At 35.3% G+C, this 19752-nt stretch overlaps 1 protein-coding gene across 5 annotated transcripts in view; it reads right to left on the bottom strand.

Annotated features, from left to right (window-relative positions):
- LOC145675877 (chitooligosaccharidolytic beta-N-acetylglucosaminidase-like) overlaps window positions 1–19752 on the bottom strand; it is a 193871-nt gene that overhangs the window by 22501 nt on the left and 151618 nt on the right. For all 5 annotated transcript variants that reach the window (XM_081746664.1, XM_081746663.1, XM_081746667.1 and 2 more), the window contains one exon: window positions 547–680. In XM_081746664.1, coding sequence (XP_081602790.1) covers window positions 547–680 — 134 coding nt within the window. The remainder of the gene's footprint in view (window positions 1–546; window positions 681–19752) is intronic.

Here is a 19752-nt window from a genome sequence, read left to right on the forward strand (position 1 = left end):
GTGCGCCAAAATACACGTTTTTAATGAGGAGGTTCACTATTCGTCCACTAGAGTGCAGTGCTGCATGGGTGGAGATACCTTTCTTGTTTTCAGGAAGTTGTAACATCTAAACAGTAAATTTAAAAAAATGGGTTGCAAGGTTTTTTTTTTTTTTATGACAGCTACAAGATTCATTTAAAATGAAACGTGGTCTAACAGCTATGGACATTCCCCAAGAGAAGTCCGGGTGGCAATGTAACAAATTGTTACCCGTGGGTCTTACTCCGCAATATCAGTGCATCGTAACGCATCGCAATAGGAACGATGAAGCAATAAGCAATTATAGAACTAGTAATGCTGACTTTCGAAAACTAAAAGGTGCATTTTTCGTTTAATTGACGCAAATCCGTACGAAATGATGCCTCTAGGGAACACATGGTTGATAGAATCATGGAACAAGCACCTCCTGCTTCAAGTAGACTCATTTACCCCTACTTTTCTTAGTTTACGGATCATCGACATAGTATATCATGATGAAATAAAAATAAATCGATAACCATTGCTTACTTTTGCTTTTCTGAGGCCTTCAGAATATCTTGGTCTGTGAACACTGACACCATGAAGAAGAAGGTGATTGTGAGAAATATCAGAGCCAGGATTATCCACCAGTAAAGCCTTACCCGCATGTCGGGCATTGCTTCCTAAAGAAAGAAACAAAAAAGTAGTAAGTTTTAATAATCCAAAATATATAATAGTATCTTAATTATAATATTCTACAGATTTCAATATTTGTTCTTAAAAACAATTGGATCTCATAAACGGTCTTAAGTTAAAACCACGCTTGCGCAGTGTTGCTGACCGAACAAGAGCTTAAACTGCACTAGTTAAGGAGCTGCGGTGGCTCTGGTGCATAGGATCTTGCATCGTTTGGCCTAATCCTTGTTTCGCCTAACCAATTATCTGACACTTTTATGACAGATAAAAGATAAGCTTTATGTCCGCCATTTTAGGCGACATAAGGATACTCGTTTGGCCTAATCCTCGTTTTGCCTAAAATGGTGGACTATAAAAAAATCGTGGAGATAAAACTGGAAGGAAATTTTTCGGAAAAAAAAATATTCCCTACTATGTGAAGAACTGAGAAATACAGATGCCAAACCAGTTAAATCTCTCTTCCATATTCAGTTTCATAAACTGTTAAATCCCAAACCTGCAAATAACCTAATGAGAAAAGCAGAATCAAACCCAGTTAATTTCATATTTCAAACAATTTGAGGTTTCGTACTGTATAGGATGAGTTTGGTAATCTAAATATTTATTGCAACTCTTCATAAATCATTCGAAATTTTATTTGGCAGAATTTGAAGGGTGTGCTTTCATTATTTTTTTTTATTTTTGGACTGAAAATTAAAAAAAAAGAAAATGAAATATTTAATTTTACGTCCCATGGTTATGCCGGTTAGGCTAAAGGAGACGGCGATGATGAGAAATGAATGAAATAGTGGAATGAAGAAAGTGGGAGAACCCCGAGAAAACCCACGAACACGGTGTTTGTCCACCACAAAGTCCACATGGCGCGAGCTGGATCGAACCAGAGGCCCCAAGCACCGGAGGTGAACGCTCTACTACTCAGCCACCGCGCATCCTGGACTGAAAATGGGGACACTATACGTCTTAACCTAATTGTTCGTGAAACTTTTCTGTGCTTATTTGTTTTTCTTTAATAATTACTAGACAAATGCACGCAAAATCGAAAGAAAACGATACTCTAAGCAGCGATGATCATAATTTTCTTATCAGACAACACCAAAATTGTCTAGAAAACGTACAAGACACATTAAAAACTGGAAACGAAATGTAGCCAAAAAGACATGGTGAGTGGACTATCTATGGTTAAAAGTCGTTTGTTTTGCATTTCAGGGTAACTCTTTACTTTGAACAGAACATTGTTGGATTAGGTTCTTCTCTAAACGGTCTCTTCCGCTTCAGCAGAACCTCTTTCTTAAAATGTCTCGTGTCAATTATCATTCAAAATTATAGCATGCTTCTGGTACATGTTAAAAATTTTGCCACTTATTTACCATTTCTGATTCTCTTTCTGCCACTGTTTTGCTCAAACTCAACATTTGCACATTTTGTTTTGCTATATTTCAAATTCATATATTGGGATAGTTGGCAAATTAATATTCACCCTATGTTAGTCCATAAAAGGTTACAAGCTCTTCCAAAATATAGTCATTCAGTTTAGAAATGTATACGGATAGGTATAATTAACTCCGCTTGTAGTTACGAAGGGTTTGACGATTGAAAGCAGCTCAAAGCTCGCGTTTTACAAAGAGGTTTTTGAGGAATAGAAAACCGAGAAAACGGTGATGCACCAGAGGACGACGACGATATGGATTTCCATTTAGTAGATGATGATGGAGAGGAGGTTACATAATTCAATTTTTTGCACATTTGGATCCATTGTTTTCAATTTAGAACAAAATTAATGTAGCATTTATGTATACATATTCATTTGTGCCAATCGTGTGCAATGTATAGTTGATAATACATTCCCCCCCCCTTAATATTTTAGTAGGCATAATACTGATTTCTGACTCTGATTCCCTTTCTTTTTGATAGGTTTTGTATCTTGAGCCACAACAAAAATGGTCGCTCGTCCAGATGCAAAAGCTGTTATTTCCATTTACATACGCAAAACCTGTTAAATCCAAAGTATTTTCTTCAATAACGCAATTCACAGACTAGTGTGATTATACAGCTTTCGACAGACCAACACTCACATTATTCTTATTTTTTAAATGTTCTCTAGTTTCTAATGTTATTTTACAATTATGGCGTGTTTAAACAGTTTTTCTCGATTTGTCACAAATTTTAAAATGTGAATTTAACGGGTTTTGCTATTTACCTACTCATATATAATCGTATATATCCATGGTCCTAGTAAATACATAAAGGAGTTTTGGTAATCCTAACTCCTCGAAAATAGTTAATATAATATTAATCTATATATTTTACATTTCTTAATTCTTTATATACTAGGGAATTTTCTCTTATATAATTTCCCTCTAGTTGAATTTCCACGATTTTTTCTTATTGTCCGCCATTTTAGGCATAACGAGGATTAGGCCAAACGAGGGTCCTTTTTTCGCCTAAAATGGTGGGCACAAATCTTATCATTTATCTGTCATAAAAGTGTCAGATAATTGGTTAGGCGAAACGAGGATTAGGCCAAACGTGGCGACACGGGTGCATAGAGTCCTTGGTTTGATCCCAGCTCACGCCAAATGAGCTTTCTGGTGGACAAACACCGTGTGCCTGGATTTAGTTGGTCCCCAGATTTGGACCCTTCCCCCAAAAAATTCTAACTCAAAATATATTTGTACATTTTCTTAATAAAACTATGTTTGTTTAACAGGGAAATAATTGGTACAGTAAGAAACATTTGATTTTACACTTCATCTGTACTCTTTCTCTTATAAAAACAATCTTTTATTTTTTTAAAAAAAATATAGGTGGAAGTATTTTTACAATTACTTATCGTCTTTTCGGAAGTAGGGTAATACCCGTTCAATTCTGCATATTGTATGTAGTATTTGACCCCACTCTCCAACAAAAAATTATGGGTGCGAACCTGTTCACATTGAAAAAATGAAATGAAATATTTTAGTTTTACGTTGCACGTTTGTGCCAGCTAGGCGAAAGACGGTGATGATAAAAAAAAAATGAATCAAATGGTGAAATGAGGAAAGTGAGAGAAAACGGGAGGACCCCGAGGAAACCCACGCACACGGTGTTTGTCCACCACAAAGCTCACTTGGCGCGAGCTGGGATCGATCCAAGAACCCCATGCACCAGAGGTGGACGCTCTACCACTGACATGTTCACATTGAGCACGATCGGATACATAGATTCTGGAAGGGGGGAATTTTCTCGAGCTGCCCCCTCAAATCGCTCCGAAATACGCCTCCTTATATCTTCCGAAATCGGAATGTTTTGGCCAATATCTCGGGAACGATGAGAGTGACGCGAAAAATGGTTTTTGATGCTCTACACTGAGAAAAAAAAATGTAGGTGGCGTACTTAAAAAGAGAGGTTACATGCGTAATTCCTGTAGTTTTTGGACTTAACGTACAGCAGACGTATAACTGAAAACGCATGTTTTATAATATTTTCTGTATAGGTGTTCCATCTATACTTACTTTCCGTATGAAACAATGTAGGCGGTCAGGATCTCACATACAAATGGACGTATATAACATATAGCTGACGAAGGTAACATAAGTATATGAATGTGATATACGGAAAACTGTTAGATGTCAGATATCCTGCAACGGCATGATGTAACATCTAAGGGGAGTGCCTATGTAGCATACAGATAACGTATGGTCCGTACTGATTTCTATAGTAAGCAAGAGGATACTGTATATTTGTACAATATACCACTGTCCGGAGAACGGATTTTTCTCTGTGTATGGAATAGAGGGCTCAAAATTGAAAAATTCGCAAGCAACAAACACACATAGACGTAGAGAATTCAGTAACAATTTTTTTAAAGTTCATTCAATATGCAATTCTAAATGTGTTTATAAGAAGAAAAAAGCAATATTCACTACGTGGAAACAATATAACAATAATTCCATAATTATTTAATGGGAAATACATAATAACACCCACATACATATATGTAAGATTAATCTCAGTATTTCTGAAGCACGGGATTTAGTTGAATCGTTCTCTATTCTTCTGTGACATTACTTTTATATTTATATTTTTTAACCTTTTAATTTTCTGTTTATGGTTTAGGATTATGTGTTAAATTTAAACCGACAATATTGGACACCTCAGTAAGTAAAATTATGGTTCTTTTCACGTCTGTAAACACTAACTATATATGGCAATGTCACCTTTGCGTTAACTAGTTTCCTATATTATATCTTTGCTATATAATTTCTTATATGGTTGAAAATAACGACAAAAAACACTCTAAACATGAAGTCAGTTTATGGGTTCATGAGAAAATTCTAGTTTTGTTTGATGTTTTACAACAACTTATTTATATTTTCTAACTGAACACTAAAAATAACGAACAAGAAATACGTTGGGTAAACGGTGTTTATATTTCCTGTACGTTCCGCAAATGACAACTATTTTTGTTCCTAACAATACGAGGTTGATTCAGAAAGTAAGGTTTCATTCCTTGACTTGTTCGAACTTTCCATCAGGCAACAGCAGGCGATTACTGCTTTATCTCACAGTCGTCGAATGCATTAGGCAGTGGCAGGGCGGGTGGGCAAGATGAGCGATAAAATGGACAGCCAGTTACGTGAAGTTACGTCATGACGACTTGCTGAGCTTCCATATTAGTTATGAATCATCTACCACCCAAGCATTTCTTCAACGACCCGATAACGATTCCATGTGGGAACACAGATTTCTCCTGTGCTAGCATCGATAACTTTGTGCACCGTTGAAACAAATGATTGGCAAACATGTTGACTTTATTCGAAAATACTGCGTAGCAACTTATATCTGCCTTTGAAATAAAATATTTCTTTGTCAAAATTTAGCATTTCTTCAGCACCGATGCTATATAAAACGTGGACCTGCAACTTAAGATAGATTCTGATAATCTTATGCGTACAAATTTCAATGCTTTCCACCGGGAATCAAACCTTAGACTGCGTCCACCAGTCGTGTGAGGTAGCTATTAGGCCAGAGAAAAAAGCTGGCTCAATGAGATATTTTCTTACTGGTTTTTGCATCATTCTCGTACATCCATGCCGGTAAAATAAAGTTTATGTCATATCGTTACACTTTAATGTAAAACAAAAGTGTTATACAGCGTTATGATACCCTGTTAAACAAATGTAACAGTTTCATAAAGACGATAATAGTTGTGCTTCACATTAACGTCTTAGATATTTAAGACAAATTCTAACGTAAGTCTAACCTAACGCTCGTCAATATAAAAGTAAGTTTAATTAATTGACTGATTAATTTGTGTATAATGAGACGTCCGCAGCGAGAGGATATTTGTCCCAATCACGATAAGCCCAACAGTCGACACATTCTGTACATTAAAATTTCAAAATAGAAGTTATAAAATAGTGAAATTCAAGTATCAATTCGTCAAACTACGACATGGATACAAAACAAAACGAAATAAACTAAAAATTCGAACAGGGGATGTGAAAAGGTGAAAATAATAAATAACAAAATATAAAACAAGGAATTAGAAAATAGGCTTTTAAAATTGTAGAAATAATAGTAACATATAACAAGGAAACATTAAAAAGTACATCTCAAAGCACGCTTACTATTTCAATATTAAGAATAAAAGCGAGAACATGGTTACTACACATCGCATTATCCCCAAAACCTTATTGAGAATTCATAAGTAGCCCTACATGTTTTCAGAGGTCTGAGTATTCCGGACATTCTGCTAGAATGTGCCGAATACTCAGTGGGACGATATAATTCTCACAATACTGACAGTTACCGCCACGTGATAAATAGGAATGAGTGAAGTGGGAATGTCCGATACGCAAACGAGTCAGGATCACTTCATCCAGACGCCTAATACGCGACGACGTCTGCCAATTTCCAAAAATAGCTGCCAATTTACTGAGTGGAGCTTAGTTAGGTTCCAATTTGCTTGCCAATGAGGGCACTGCCGTTGGAGTAAATTGTTATGGAGATCCGTGAACGGCAGAGAGTGTTTCAGTGCAACCCTAATCATTGCAACGCTCTTTGCTGCAATGTCGGTACACATTCATTTGCCCGAATCTCTACATGTCCATGCACACAGAAGATTACGATGACACTATCCTGTTACTGTAGCTAATGATATCTCACAATAGTCTGGTCTCTTAACAACAAAAATGGCTCGGATCGTGACAGATCGGACACAAGTATGAAACTTGGCAGACTGAAAGTACTTCGGTATTCAATTCGTTTTAGGGTCGGGTGCCAAAATTTTCTGGCCGCCATTTAGAAATATGCCGCCATATTGGATTTTATGTAATGTACTCTTAAAAGATCATTATCTCGGTAACTAATAGTCCGATTTTGATGATTCTTTTTTAAAATTGTAAGTTAAGTCCGAATGTAATCGATTATAACAGCAATGAAGACAAGAAAATATGATAAAAACGAGAAAATTAGAAATATTTAAGATTTTATGAAACATATTTACATATAAATTAATTTTTCTCCAAAATGGTCCATTTTATGAAAGCATGTACCCTTTGAAAGAGCATATAAAGAGCTTCAATTTGATGTATAATACGTTAAAATGCGATGAAAAATAACCGAAATATAGTTAAATTAAGAAATTAGTACAATAGAATACAAGGAGTGTGCAGAGAGTCAACTAGACGAAACTTGGTGTTATGTGATAACAAGCATGCTAGGAACCTGGCAAATTAATATTTTTTCTCCACTTTTGTGAATTCTTATTCAAATCAATATTATTTACATTATTACTATTGTTATTAAATGATCATTATACTGTTCATATAAATTATATTATGTAAGACACTAAACAGCCACATCATAAATACGTCTTTGCATATATGTCAATTTTTAAATTTAACTCTTTCAAACATAATAAATAGCTACTGAAAAACTGAATATTCCAAATCAAAATGCTAACAAAGTAACAAAAATTGATAATATCCAATCGCCTATTCCACAAAGAAAAAATATTTCTTAGTCACATTGCTATTCATCACAGGAGCTTTCGCAGCAGCAAAGATCTGAACACCATTCGTTGAACATACGCACTGTTTTGAGCAAAGAGGAAGAGCTTTGCAGCTATACTTTAGCAATTCTCTTGAACTTTTAGAAACTTCTGGTTTGGTCATCCATAAGGGCTTCCACGATCCACCGTCTTTCACCCAGCCGAAGGTTTCTTTATTTGAAAATATTCAGTAGTTCAGACTTATTTGACGACAGTAAAAGTTTCTCGTCATCAATGATGATGGCCAACTACGATTTTCATGAGAAAAAGAGTTGCAGATCACCCTCACGCGGTTTGCATGACATATACAACCCACTGAACAAACTGTAATCATTTCTCAATTCATCTATCTTCTGTTCAGATGATCTCCTACCCTTCTTTAAGTTTTCTCAAGAAAACAAAAACTATTTTTTTTATGGGAGACTAAATTGACTTGCTTTGTTATACAAACACCGAGTAAATAAAATCTTCATATTGGTTTTTACCAATCACTTTTATGACTGCAACAGATTTTGAAGATCCTGCAAGGCATATGCATGTGATGATAGATTCATTACCTGTTACGTATCTAAAATAGGATTTCCTGCAGCACAAATTGTGTCATGGAATGTTTAACAAAGATTCTTGAAACTTACATCACTTCCAACATAATTTTCGTTAATCATTTCTTCAATGTGTGATGCATCTTAAAATTCTTTTGTGGGTCTGCATAACTCAGGAGCAGTGAGCATCCACCGTTGAAACGCAAGTGGATTTTTAGTTAATGGCTCCACTGGAGTCTCTAACACTTCTGTTATTTTGGTCGAACGGCGTGAAACAAAACTTTTGGTTAGTCTTTGAAAACACTCAGTTCTTCTTAAATTCTGTCTTACCTTTATTTAAACTCTTCATGTCCCTGAGATGTACAGATAGAGGCAGAAGACGCTCCAACACAGTTATATATAATAGGAAGTTACTTTGTCGGTGAGCTCTAACAAATATCAAAATTAGAAGTTCCAATTCCAGTACAAGATCCCAATACGAAAACATAGATCTTTTCTATATCATTCCTTCCCGCCACTGTTGGAATTATAGTTTACAGTTTCTGGACTCTTGTTCTGTATGAAAGCCTGCCATTTGAAGAAAGCTAGAACTACAGCTGGTTTCTGCTGTGCTCTTCTGGTTCTGGTTAGGTGTAAGCAGTCCAGGAATGAATCAGCTGACTCTGAACCTGCTACTCCGGCCTCAGCTAAGGACGATGTCCATCCAGTACCATTTAGTATGTGGCCTAACACTCTTCAAAGGGCCATTTCTATGTGTAGTCCACCAAACATAACGTAGAACGTCTCCACAGTATGAATCGGACCATCTCCACTTTATTTGTTTTGCTATTGCAAAGAGAGGTTGGTCAAGGAAATTAACCTGTATTTGATTAGGATTACATCGATCAGTAACTTTCTTTATGATAAATATATCATGCTTCACCATTGAAAGAGACGCCGCTTTTCAGTAAAAATTGGCAACATGACGTTGGTACCTTTAGTAGAACGTACACTTCCTGATTGAGTCAAATTATACTCTGCCCACAAGCATTTATTTTCACCTAGCAGAGAATTTTTTTCAATCCACCGCCTCTCTGTCTAAAGTGCTTCTTCGAGCCATGACCGTATTGGTTCTTGAACAGTAATAGGAACTTGCAGTTTGTCAAAATCACATGATGATACTGATGGCACAATAGCACAGATATCTGGTAAATCTGGTAATAAGTAATCTTCTACTGATGAAGAAACTTCAATTCGCTTTGGGGGTAAACCAGGGTTGGAATTGGAAGGCAATTGTAATACGCTAATACTTGTTCCATGGAAAGATCCTGTCGAAGTAGTTGATGATGTGTTGTGGTCTAAATTGTCCAATGCACCGATGGTGTACACTTTAGTCATTAATGGAAAGGGGCAGACAAGACCCTCTAATTTGTAACGTCTGCATGTCATATAACGATATGGATAGGCATAAACTTTTAAATCAACCCTCGTATTTCCCCAGCGTCAACTCTTAGAAATATAACGCAATCAGCTAACATTTGGAGGAGAAAGAAACACCGGAATTTGTTACCAAAAAGGTACCTCAATTTTCCAGACAGCCCTGCTTCTCCCGTCAGTCCAAACAAGGTAAAGATTTTTTGCTACTCTCGTGCTGAACGCCCACGCAGCAAAAACTCATGACAATGACAGATTTTACGTGACAATGTAAAATCTATCAATAATCATCAGTTTCACGACTTATTGGAATTCTCAGTGCTTTTAATGTGATTTTAATCAACTCATGAGTCATCCATTATGCATTATTAGTAAAATAAAGAACCAAAAACTTAATGTTTTCTATGAACTATACTTCAGTTTGTTAGTGTATTCCTACGCTGTCGGACTGGCAACGATGTGACGCGCGAAGAAGCGGGAAGAGCGTTGACATCTGCTAAGCAAATTCGACGTATTCAACATACGCTCTCAAAATAAGTTTGATTTTAAAACTTCAGAACTAAGATGGATAGTAATTAAGTTCTCATATATATAAAATGCATCAAGAGATCTGGGAGCAGTGATATGTGTATAAATGATGTTCCGATAGGAAGAAGAGAACATGCATATGTGTTAATAAGAGTTATTCTTATATATTTCTTTCGCCAATGTAACGAACTCATAGAAGAACCCTACTGTACATCAAGGAATGGGATATTAAACTCATCGTTATCCAGCAATGGAAGTCAACTATTCAACAGTGCACTAGTGAATTTTTAGCATCGTAACCGTCGATCGCGAATATCGTGCGCGTTAACGACGTCGTCTCGTAATCGCGTTATGAAAGGGCCAATCTGGTTTTGAGTGAAGTATTATCAATCATTTGAAAATATTAGCGTATTGTTTTAAAGCTATATGTGATGTGTGTAGTGAAAGTGAATATTAATACAAAGTTTGCCTACAATTCTTGTTATTTTTCTTGAAAGTGAAAATAATAATAATGATAATGTGTATTTAATAAATTTAATAAATTGTGTTTTCTCCTTAGCTGTCAAAATACCAATTTAAAGGAGTATTTAATTTAACCGAGGATGTGAGCAAGGTATAGTATCTCTGAAGTAGATCAAACCAAACATTCACTTCGCATCTCGTTACTCATCTGGTGTTAATCTAGCATATAGATCCTATTTTATGTGTTTGTTACAGGTTCTGATGATGTTGTCCACAGCCTGACTTGACAGTGATGGTGGGCACACGGGCAATGCCTAATATATTATAACGCCCGGATCCTGTGACCGTGGGAGAGAATTTCTGTTATCTTGCCAGTATTTAAATTTGTAAATTTTTTATCTATGAAATTATATAATGTCGTACAGTGGTTTTCTCATTTTAAAGGTCCAAGGTTCAAATCCGTATTTTTAGACCCACTTACAATTAAATCTGGTACACTGACCTCCCAATACCATTATAGTCACTGCTGCTATCTGAACTTCAATTTGGAGCACACGATTATATGTTACAAAAATGTCTAAGTTATGTAAATTACTGACAATCTTTTTCTAGCAAGCGGCGGTTGATGAGATACGTTGTGCCTTTTTTTTGTGGTGCTAATATTCTGTTCTTAAATTTAAAATATATTAATTTGACTTATTGTTAGAGCAGTTTGCGAATATGTTATAGAAAATTCTTCTATGTTAGATCCATACAGTAGCAATTGAACGAAATTCTTTAGATTTTCTGGAACACTTTCATCTTGACAGTTTTCTGTAAAGTATCCTGAAAATGTTTGGCACTCCCAGTTTATCATATTTCTTCTTAAAGACTTTGAACACATTGAGAAGGCAAAAATCTCCTCTTCATTTGATCGTTTAGACATGAAATCCTCGAGTAATTTCTAGTGTCCTTTCTTTAAATACCAATAACATTTTGCCATCACTGTTCACTGTATCAATACCAATAACATTGTTTATGCCACTTCGCTGCATTGTCAATTAGTGTGTTTACTAATTATTCATTTCCAGTGACAAGTTTCATAGATATCTTCTAAGTTATCGAAATCTTTATAGGTCCTCAGGAATTCTGAACACGAATCGCGTATAAAAGACTTAATAAACACATAATTTCAAATACTGCAAGGAATGATATTTTTCAACTTAAAAGGCACACTACACTTTTAATATGTTCACAGTTACATTATAATAACCAATATTATGTAAAACAAAATAAAAGAACTAGCTGTTCATGTCTACATAGAACTGCTGCAATGAAAACTAATATAACAATACTAAGTAATGATTAAACGTAGTTATTATTAAGTAATCACGACAAGAATAAAAACTAAATAATTTAATGATAAAAAATTTCTGCCAGACACCGCTAAATTTCTCAAAGTTGACCGATTACGCAGTCTTCCTATCTGCTCTGGGTTTGTTTTCAAGACTTATATTTCGACTATTTCTCATCGCATTTTCACGTATTATACATCAAATTAAAGCTCTTTTTATGCTCTTTCAAACGTTATAGGGTACATGCTTTCATGAAATGGACCATTTTGGAGAAAAACTCATTCATATGTAAATATGTTTCATAAAATCTTAAATATTTCTAATTTTCTCATTTTATCATATTTCCTTGTCTTTATTACTGTTATAATCGATTGCACTCCGGCTTAACTTATAATTTAGAAAACGAATGATCAAAATCGGACCATTAGTTACCGAGATAATGATCTTTTAAGAGTACATTACATAAAATCCAATATGGCGGCATATTTCAAAATGGCGGCTAGAAAATTTTGGCACCCGACCCTAAAACGAATTGAATACCGAAGTACTTTCAGTCTGCCAAGTTTCATACTTGTGTCCGGTCTGTCACGATCCTATCCATAACAGACCAGACTAGAAGGAATGTCTTGCACGGTCAGTGCAAATAAACTCAAAACGTAGCTAGAAGCTGAAGTACATGGTGGACAGCAAACTTAACTGCAGTTAGTTCAGCTGTGAATTCTGAACATAGGTATTGCAACTTAATATCTGCCTATAACGAAGGCATAGCCAACAGTATTCTCATGTTGGAACCATCTATATAAAACACATTCAGCCGTATTCAGTCAGAGACGTTTTCACATGTGATTAGTCTCGTACTAAGAGTTTGACTAATGCATGAGTAATGACTAATGACTAACTTCCGTATTTAGAAACACATTGGTTATTTTATCAACGATTTCTAACGACAAAAGCCAGCCACGACTTTTCTGCAGGGTTGTCCAAGTACATTACGAGAAATCTAGGTAACAGAGAATTATTATCTCACCTTGATTTCTCTTAATGTGTTTGGACAACCCTGCGGGAAAGTCGTGGCTGACCTTTTTCGATAGAAATCGTTGATAAAATAACCAGTGTGTTTCTAAATACGGCTCATTAGTCATTAGTCACGCATTAGTCAAACTCTTAGTACGACACTAATCACACGTGAAAACGTCTCTGAACACGATTGATTAAGATTAGGGTACTGATCTGGCCACGCTGCGAATTTCTGTTGATATTCTGGTTACTTGTGTGGTGTTTAGCGCGTGACAACCGAAGATGAAGCCTTGATCAAGGATGTTATAAAATAGAAGATCTGCCGATACAACAAAATTGTGAAGCCATACGTCACAGTTTCGCCACACCTACTCTGCCCACTCCGAGCCACTAAGATCGCAATGTTTCGAGCCAACCATCATGGCGGAAACGAGAGTAGCCAATCAGACGTACCGGCTCCGATGATGCTCGGTTGTTTTCTTAGCTTTGAGTTAATATGATGAAGATACGTATGGGCAGATCCTCTATTTTATAACATCTTTGGCCTTGATAGAGTCAACGGCCATGTTGGATAACTACAAGCATATAGCAAATAAAGACATCGCTACAGAAACCTAACTTAGCGTTTGTGACTTAAAAAATAAGTGTAATATAGACAAAAATAAATTGCATTTTAGTAACCTTAAGATATCACATATTACATCAAACGAAATACTGAATAATGCACGCCTTGCCTAATCTATCCTTCTATCCCCCGTTAGTGAATATATTAAGTTCATGACTTCTGCCTTCCCAGAGAATTGTTAACCCCTTTCTGCATGATTTTTTTTTTCGTTCAACGAAAAAAATAATCAGTATTGAAAATACACACAGAGAACCACACACACAGAATATCACAAAGAATATGCCAGATGACACCAAAATCTCTTATTCATACACGTCAATATCACACACAGGAGACGAAACAGCCATTTGGCGCCTTTGATAAACCACACAAAAGCTAAAGTAAAAAACAGGGAATGTGCCATATATGGCACGGCATGCGGTAAGGGGTTAACTCGTAGTCCACCAGGGTTACCAATCTCAGATAACAAAATTATCGATTTTCGTCTAAAAAAATCGTATATTCGTTATGCACTTGATAATTGTAGAACAAATATACTACTACTAATAATAGTAATTAATATAGTGGAGATCGGGGTATTCACGAACACTTAAGCTTTGATTATAAATAACTCTTTTGTTTTTAGAGATAAAATTTAGATTTATTGCGTATAGAAAGCTTGGAGTTTTCCTGTTAACTAAAGTGCAGAGGAACATTTTTCAAAAGTAACATTTTTCAACAAATCAGTGAAATCTTTTTAAAATGTACCTATGTTCGAGATTGTCCCAGTGACCTGAACACACTGTTTACTTTAAACTTTCCTTTACGAAACAAGTGAAATGCATTAAAACACATTAAAAAATATACCGTAATTTAGTATTTAAATCTTTTTAACAAAAAGAGACACTGACCAAAGCTTAAAACCCACTTTATTTTAAATTATAATTTGTAACTGTTTCGGATATCTAGCATATCCTTCTTCAGACACTATCGAAATTAATGAAAATACCTTTGTTATTATTCGGTATTTTCATTAATTTCGATAGTGTCTGAAGAAGGATATGCTAGATATCCGAAACAGTTACGAATTATAATTTAAAATAAAGTGGGTTTTAAGCTTTGATCAGTGTCTTTTTTGTTAAAATAATCAATCCAAAGCCATGAATTGTCTTACTATTGTCTTACTATTTAAATCTTAATAAGAATTTTAGTTACAAACATAACTATAGCAAATAATATAGCAAAATATAACAAATAATAAATATAGGAAACTATTCTAATTAATAAAGCTAATAACACTTATTAAAAGGACATGATTTATTTCGAAACGAATTTCATTAATGTATTACTTACTTTTCAATTAAAAACATTATTATTATTATTATTATTATTATTATTATTATTATTATTATTATTATTATTATTATTATTATTATTATTATTATTATTATTATTATTATTAATACTGATAATTTATTTCACACAATAGGGCAATCCCGAACTCTCCGGGGTAGGTAAACATTCTGTCTGGTATTTCCCACATGAGACACCATTTTGTTGTTCAAGTTGAAATTAATTGTTGACTGTATACAGGCTAGTAAGATTACAAAGAACTATTGCCTTATTTGTAACAATATAGATAAGATAAGAGCCAACTTATCTTGCCCAGATTGTTGAATCAATGTTATAAGTGAATCGACAAGAACAACAAAACGCCTTCTCTCTGGCAATTCATTCAACTGTCACCAAATTTATGCTATATTTTTCCAGATCTATCCGCTAGCGTGCAGCAAAATCGTCTGTTTTCTAACAAGCTTCCTTGGACGTAAATTTGGGTGTTCGCCATTACCCCAGTGTTCGCGAATGGCTCGGTTTCCCCTATATAATAAATTTATCTAGTAACCTTCAGTATCGAACTCCAAATCGGTGTCTCTTCTCACCATTATATATATATATATATATATATATATATATATATATATATATATATATATATATATATATATATATATATATATATATATATATATATATAATTCTTTTTAACACTACTCTGACAATAACAATATTTCCACCCTCTCGTAAACGTAATTAAGCTTAAAGAATGGATGCAGGGGTTGTCATTTGCCAATTCTCAAACCTTATTGATTTATTTTTAGCTGGAATGACTTTTAAAAACCTCCGTGCGTGTGTTTTATAATTATTTATTGCATATCTACAATTTATTTCTACATTCAGAACTAAAACAAACAAAAAAAAAAGTGTGTGTTCTAAAATTATCGTACTTTCGGCTATTTATGGGAAGAATATTATCGTATATCAGGAAAAATTATCGTCTGCTTGGCAGCCCTGTAATGCACAAATATTCAGCTATGTAGTTTATTACCTAGAAATAAATCCTACCTTTTCTGGAGAAAATAAGCATCTCATTTGGTTTATCTTTACCATGTTGGGTACACAATGCTAAAAGTTTGCCTTGAAGTGACCTGATTTTCCCTCGCACTTCTCACGTTAATTGATTAGTTTTAAATAAAAATGCATTTCTTCTTTTTCTTTATCAAAATATCATTTGACGTCAAAAGCATACAAACACGGCTAATTATGCCACACGTCAACTAATATGGAACATGTGGAACATGTGAAGCGCCACCTAACTAAATCTTTAACAATGGCTCTCTTCATTTGATGCCGCTTTATCAGTGTTGCCAACAAATTAATACAAAAAGTCGCTAAATAGAAGATGGAATGACTCCAATTTTGAGTGAAAACTCGCTAAAAGAAATTATTTGTGAAATTTCGTCTCTCTCTCTCTCTCTCTCTCTTCATATATATATACATATATGGGGGGGTATGTATGTATGTAAGAGAAGTGGTCAATTCAAGTCATAATACTATCTATCAAGGATCTTATAAAATAGAGGATCTGCCCTTACAACAAAATCTTGAAGCCATACGTCACAGTTTCGTCACCCCTACTCTGCCCACTCCGCCCAATAGGATTACAATGTTTTGAGCCAACAATCATGGCGGAAACGAAAGTAGCCAATCAGACGATGGCAGAAACGAGAGTAGCCAATCAGACGTGTCGATGCTCGGTTGCTTTTTGGCTTCATCGATTTTAATAGGATGAAGATATATATGGGCAGATCCTCTATTTATAACATCCTTGCTATCTATGCTGTAGGAACGTAAATGAAAGATCGTAATAATGTAACTAACAATATTTTCACTTTTAATACAATATGCTATATTTTTTACTTTATGATCAATTTCACTTCAACGAATTCAAAAATGAGTTTAGGAAAACGAACAAAGTAAAATTTACAAAAAAATCTTACATACTTCAATTTTAGTCACGCTTCTACAGATAATCAGCTTGCTATCGGTAATGTATTCTTTGTGTCTCTAAGTGGAAGCTCTACAAACTAAAGGACATTAAAGGTTGGAGTTGATCCCCGCTAAAGGACAAGATATAACAGCAATAAAACCGGGAATGTGGAAATAAATGCTATGTACTTTCCCAGCTCGTCAACGCCTGCGCTGATTCAAATAACCAAAAGGAAAATAAGCATATATCTAAACTGATTCAAACTAATAGTACTTGATTACAGGACAAGTTTTTCACAGCACAAAAGTCGCTAGATTTGTAAGTAAGTCGCCAAATTGTCACTCAAAAATCACCAGAAAAGTCGCTAATCGCAAAAATTATTTTTTGTCGCTATCCTGGAAGTCGAATCCCCTAGATTTAGCGACTTTCCCCCCAAATTGGCAACTCTGCCGCTTTTGTCAACTATTTCGCTTTTAGTTCTTCAGTTGTTTATTGGTATGTGATTGGCTATGTTGGGAAAAGTTCAACATATAAATCGAAGCCATTTTACTTTCATCATAAAATGTCACATTTTTATGTGACACTAGACTACAAAAATTACGATTCACAAGTTTACACATATCGACCAACAACAATATAAAAGTTTAACAAAATATCAGGATAGTATAACGCGGGTATAGGTAACGCATAACCATTGATGTTCCAAATACAAGGAATAATTGCTGTAGGTCTACGGCTTGAAGTGAAAATTTGAGTTCTGCGTCAACGGAATAAGAACTTGGGAAGAACAATATGCTGACTAAGTTAATAAAAACAAAAGTTTAGTGTGGAAATCACACAGCCAAGGGCGCCCATGTTGTGGTTTCCAAGGGGGGGCAAGAAAAAGCGACATTTTCAAATATAGTTTCAAATTTTGCTGTAACTTAACTATTCTAAAAATTCTATTGGGTTTTCGATATTCCGGAGTACAATTTCCTCTAGGGGGGCGATCGCCCCACCTTGCTCCCCCCTGATGGGCGCCCTTGCACACAGCCCTTTACGCCCATTGCCTTACGTACGAGGAATGATCAAAAATAAGATTACAAAGCCTATTATGGCTTATATGTGAGACATAGCTGGAAGATCAACACACCTGATGATAGAGGGCACTCAAAAATATCCCTCGGTGTAATCACAGTTTTTGTTCAACCGCTTATCACAACGGCTGATAAAGTTTTGTATACCATTTGCATAGAAATCCGCGTAAAGTTCTCGTAGCCACCATGAGGCAGCGGTTTTGAAATAATCACATATCAGATAATGGTGGCCACGCATTGTTTGCTTTAGAACAGGAAGAAGGTGAAAGTCATTGGGGCTAGGTGAGGGCTGTAGAAGGGGTGGTCTAGTTGTTTCAAGCGTAACGTCCGTAGTTGAAATACTGTGTCTACGGCTCCGTAGAGGGTTGTCATTAACAATATTGGTCCGTCTTTCTTTAAAGGCACGACACACCACTTCCCTACATGCTGCTTTGAAATTTAGGCCTCCCCATTGTTATACGTGTAGTTCACTTATGTCCTACATTTCCATTCCACTAACCGGTGATGTTCACCTGTTAACCCCTCAAGAGAGGAGAGGTGAGGTAGGTATACTCCAGACGCAGAAATAATTTAGAAACACATAGATTTAAATATCTCTGACAGAGGGGACCACGATATAAAATCAAATTCTGAATTATTATCGGTATTTCCAAGAACATTTTGGCGTAATATGACAGTATTAATAAATTTTCTCAAAATTAGTCAAAATAATTTACAAACTTCAAACTACAGTTGCATTCTGGGAAAAGAAGCAATAGATCCGCTCGCTGACGGCCGGTGGCGGTTTGTAACTGACGCTACCTCTATTGAGGTCGCGAAATTCTTTTGAAATGTGTGAAAACCTTCTCAATAAGCGTCAGCAGGTGTAGTACTTTTAAGGTGGATCACTAGGTGTTCTCGGTGCTATACTAAAAGCTGCTTGAATAGTGCGGCGTTGCCAGATAGTGTCGAGCATTTACTGATACCAGATAATAAAGGGAGTAATCATGGAATTCTGCTTGGATACTTACTAGAGAAATTAGTTTTCGACCCTTACCACAATCTCGCTTCTCGAACTGCAACGCTAGAATCCAGGAATTTTCTTATTGTGACTACTACAGTAAACGTACAAATTTGGCAACAACGCATTATGGCGTTTTGCGCAAGTTTCGTTTCAAAATCTATTTCCTTAAATGTAAATTAATATGTAAATAAAATATGAAACATAACACGAAAAACGATCAAACAATATATATATTTTGTAATAAGATCGTTACTTTAAAATACTTTACACATACAAATAAACATTTCATAAAACGCAGCACTTCTAGTAAGATCTAACAGGAAGTGCCATCTTGTGTGCTCATTGTAAAACGAATCAAATATTTGCTTTTATTTGTTTCATTTCTCAATATCAGGAGACAGAACCAAATGAATCGGTGTCTTGTGCTGTAGCTGAAACATTACTCTATCTTAAAGTACAATATTTATAATATGTAACGTTTCATTGCGCAGTAGTTAAGGGAATGAGCTAAAACATGTACTGACTTCCGGGTAGCGATCCACCTTAAACAACAGGAACCGCACCACTGACTTCACTTCTATTCTTGACCAATTTTCCATACGAGTCATAGTTTTTAATGTCCGCTTCTCGGGTATACATGAACAGAATCCGAAGTCTTCAAACCTGCACCAAAGACAGACATGTTATTAATCTACAAATAGATTTTCATTAAGTTACAA

The sequence above is a fragment of the Thermobia domestica genome, chromosome 18 (assembly GCF_964235325.1).
Source record: "Thermobia domestica chromosome 18, izTheDome1.hap1.1, whole genome shotgun sequence".
In the NCBI taxonomy this organism is placed as follows: domain Eukaryota; kingdom Metazoa; phylum Arthropoda; class Insecta; order Zygentoma; family Lepismatidae; genus Thermobia; species Thermobia domestica.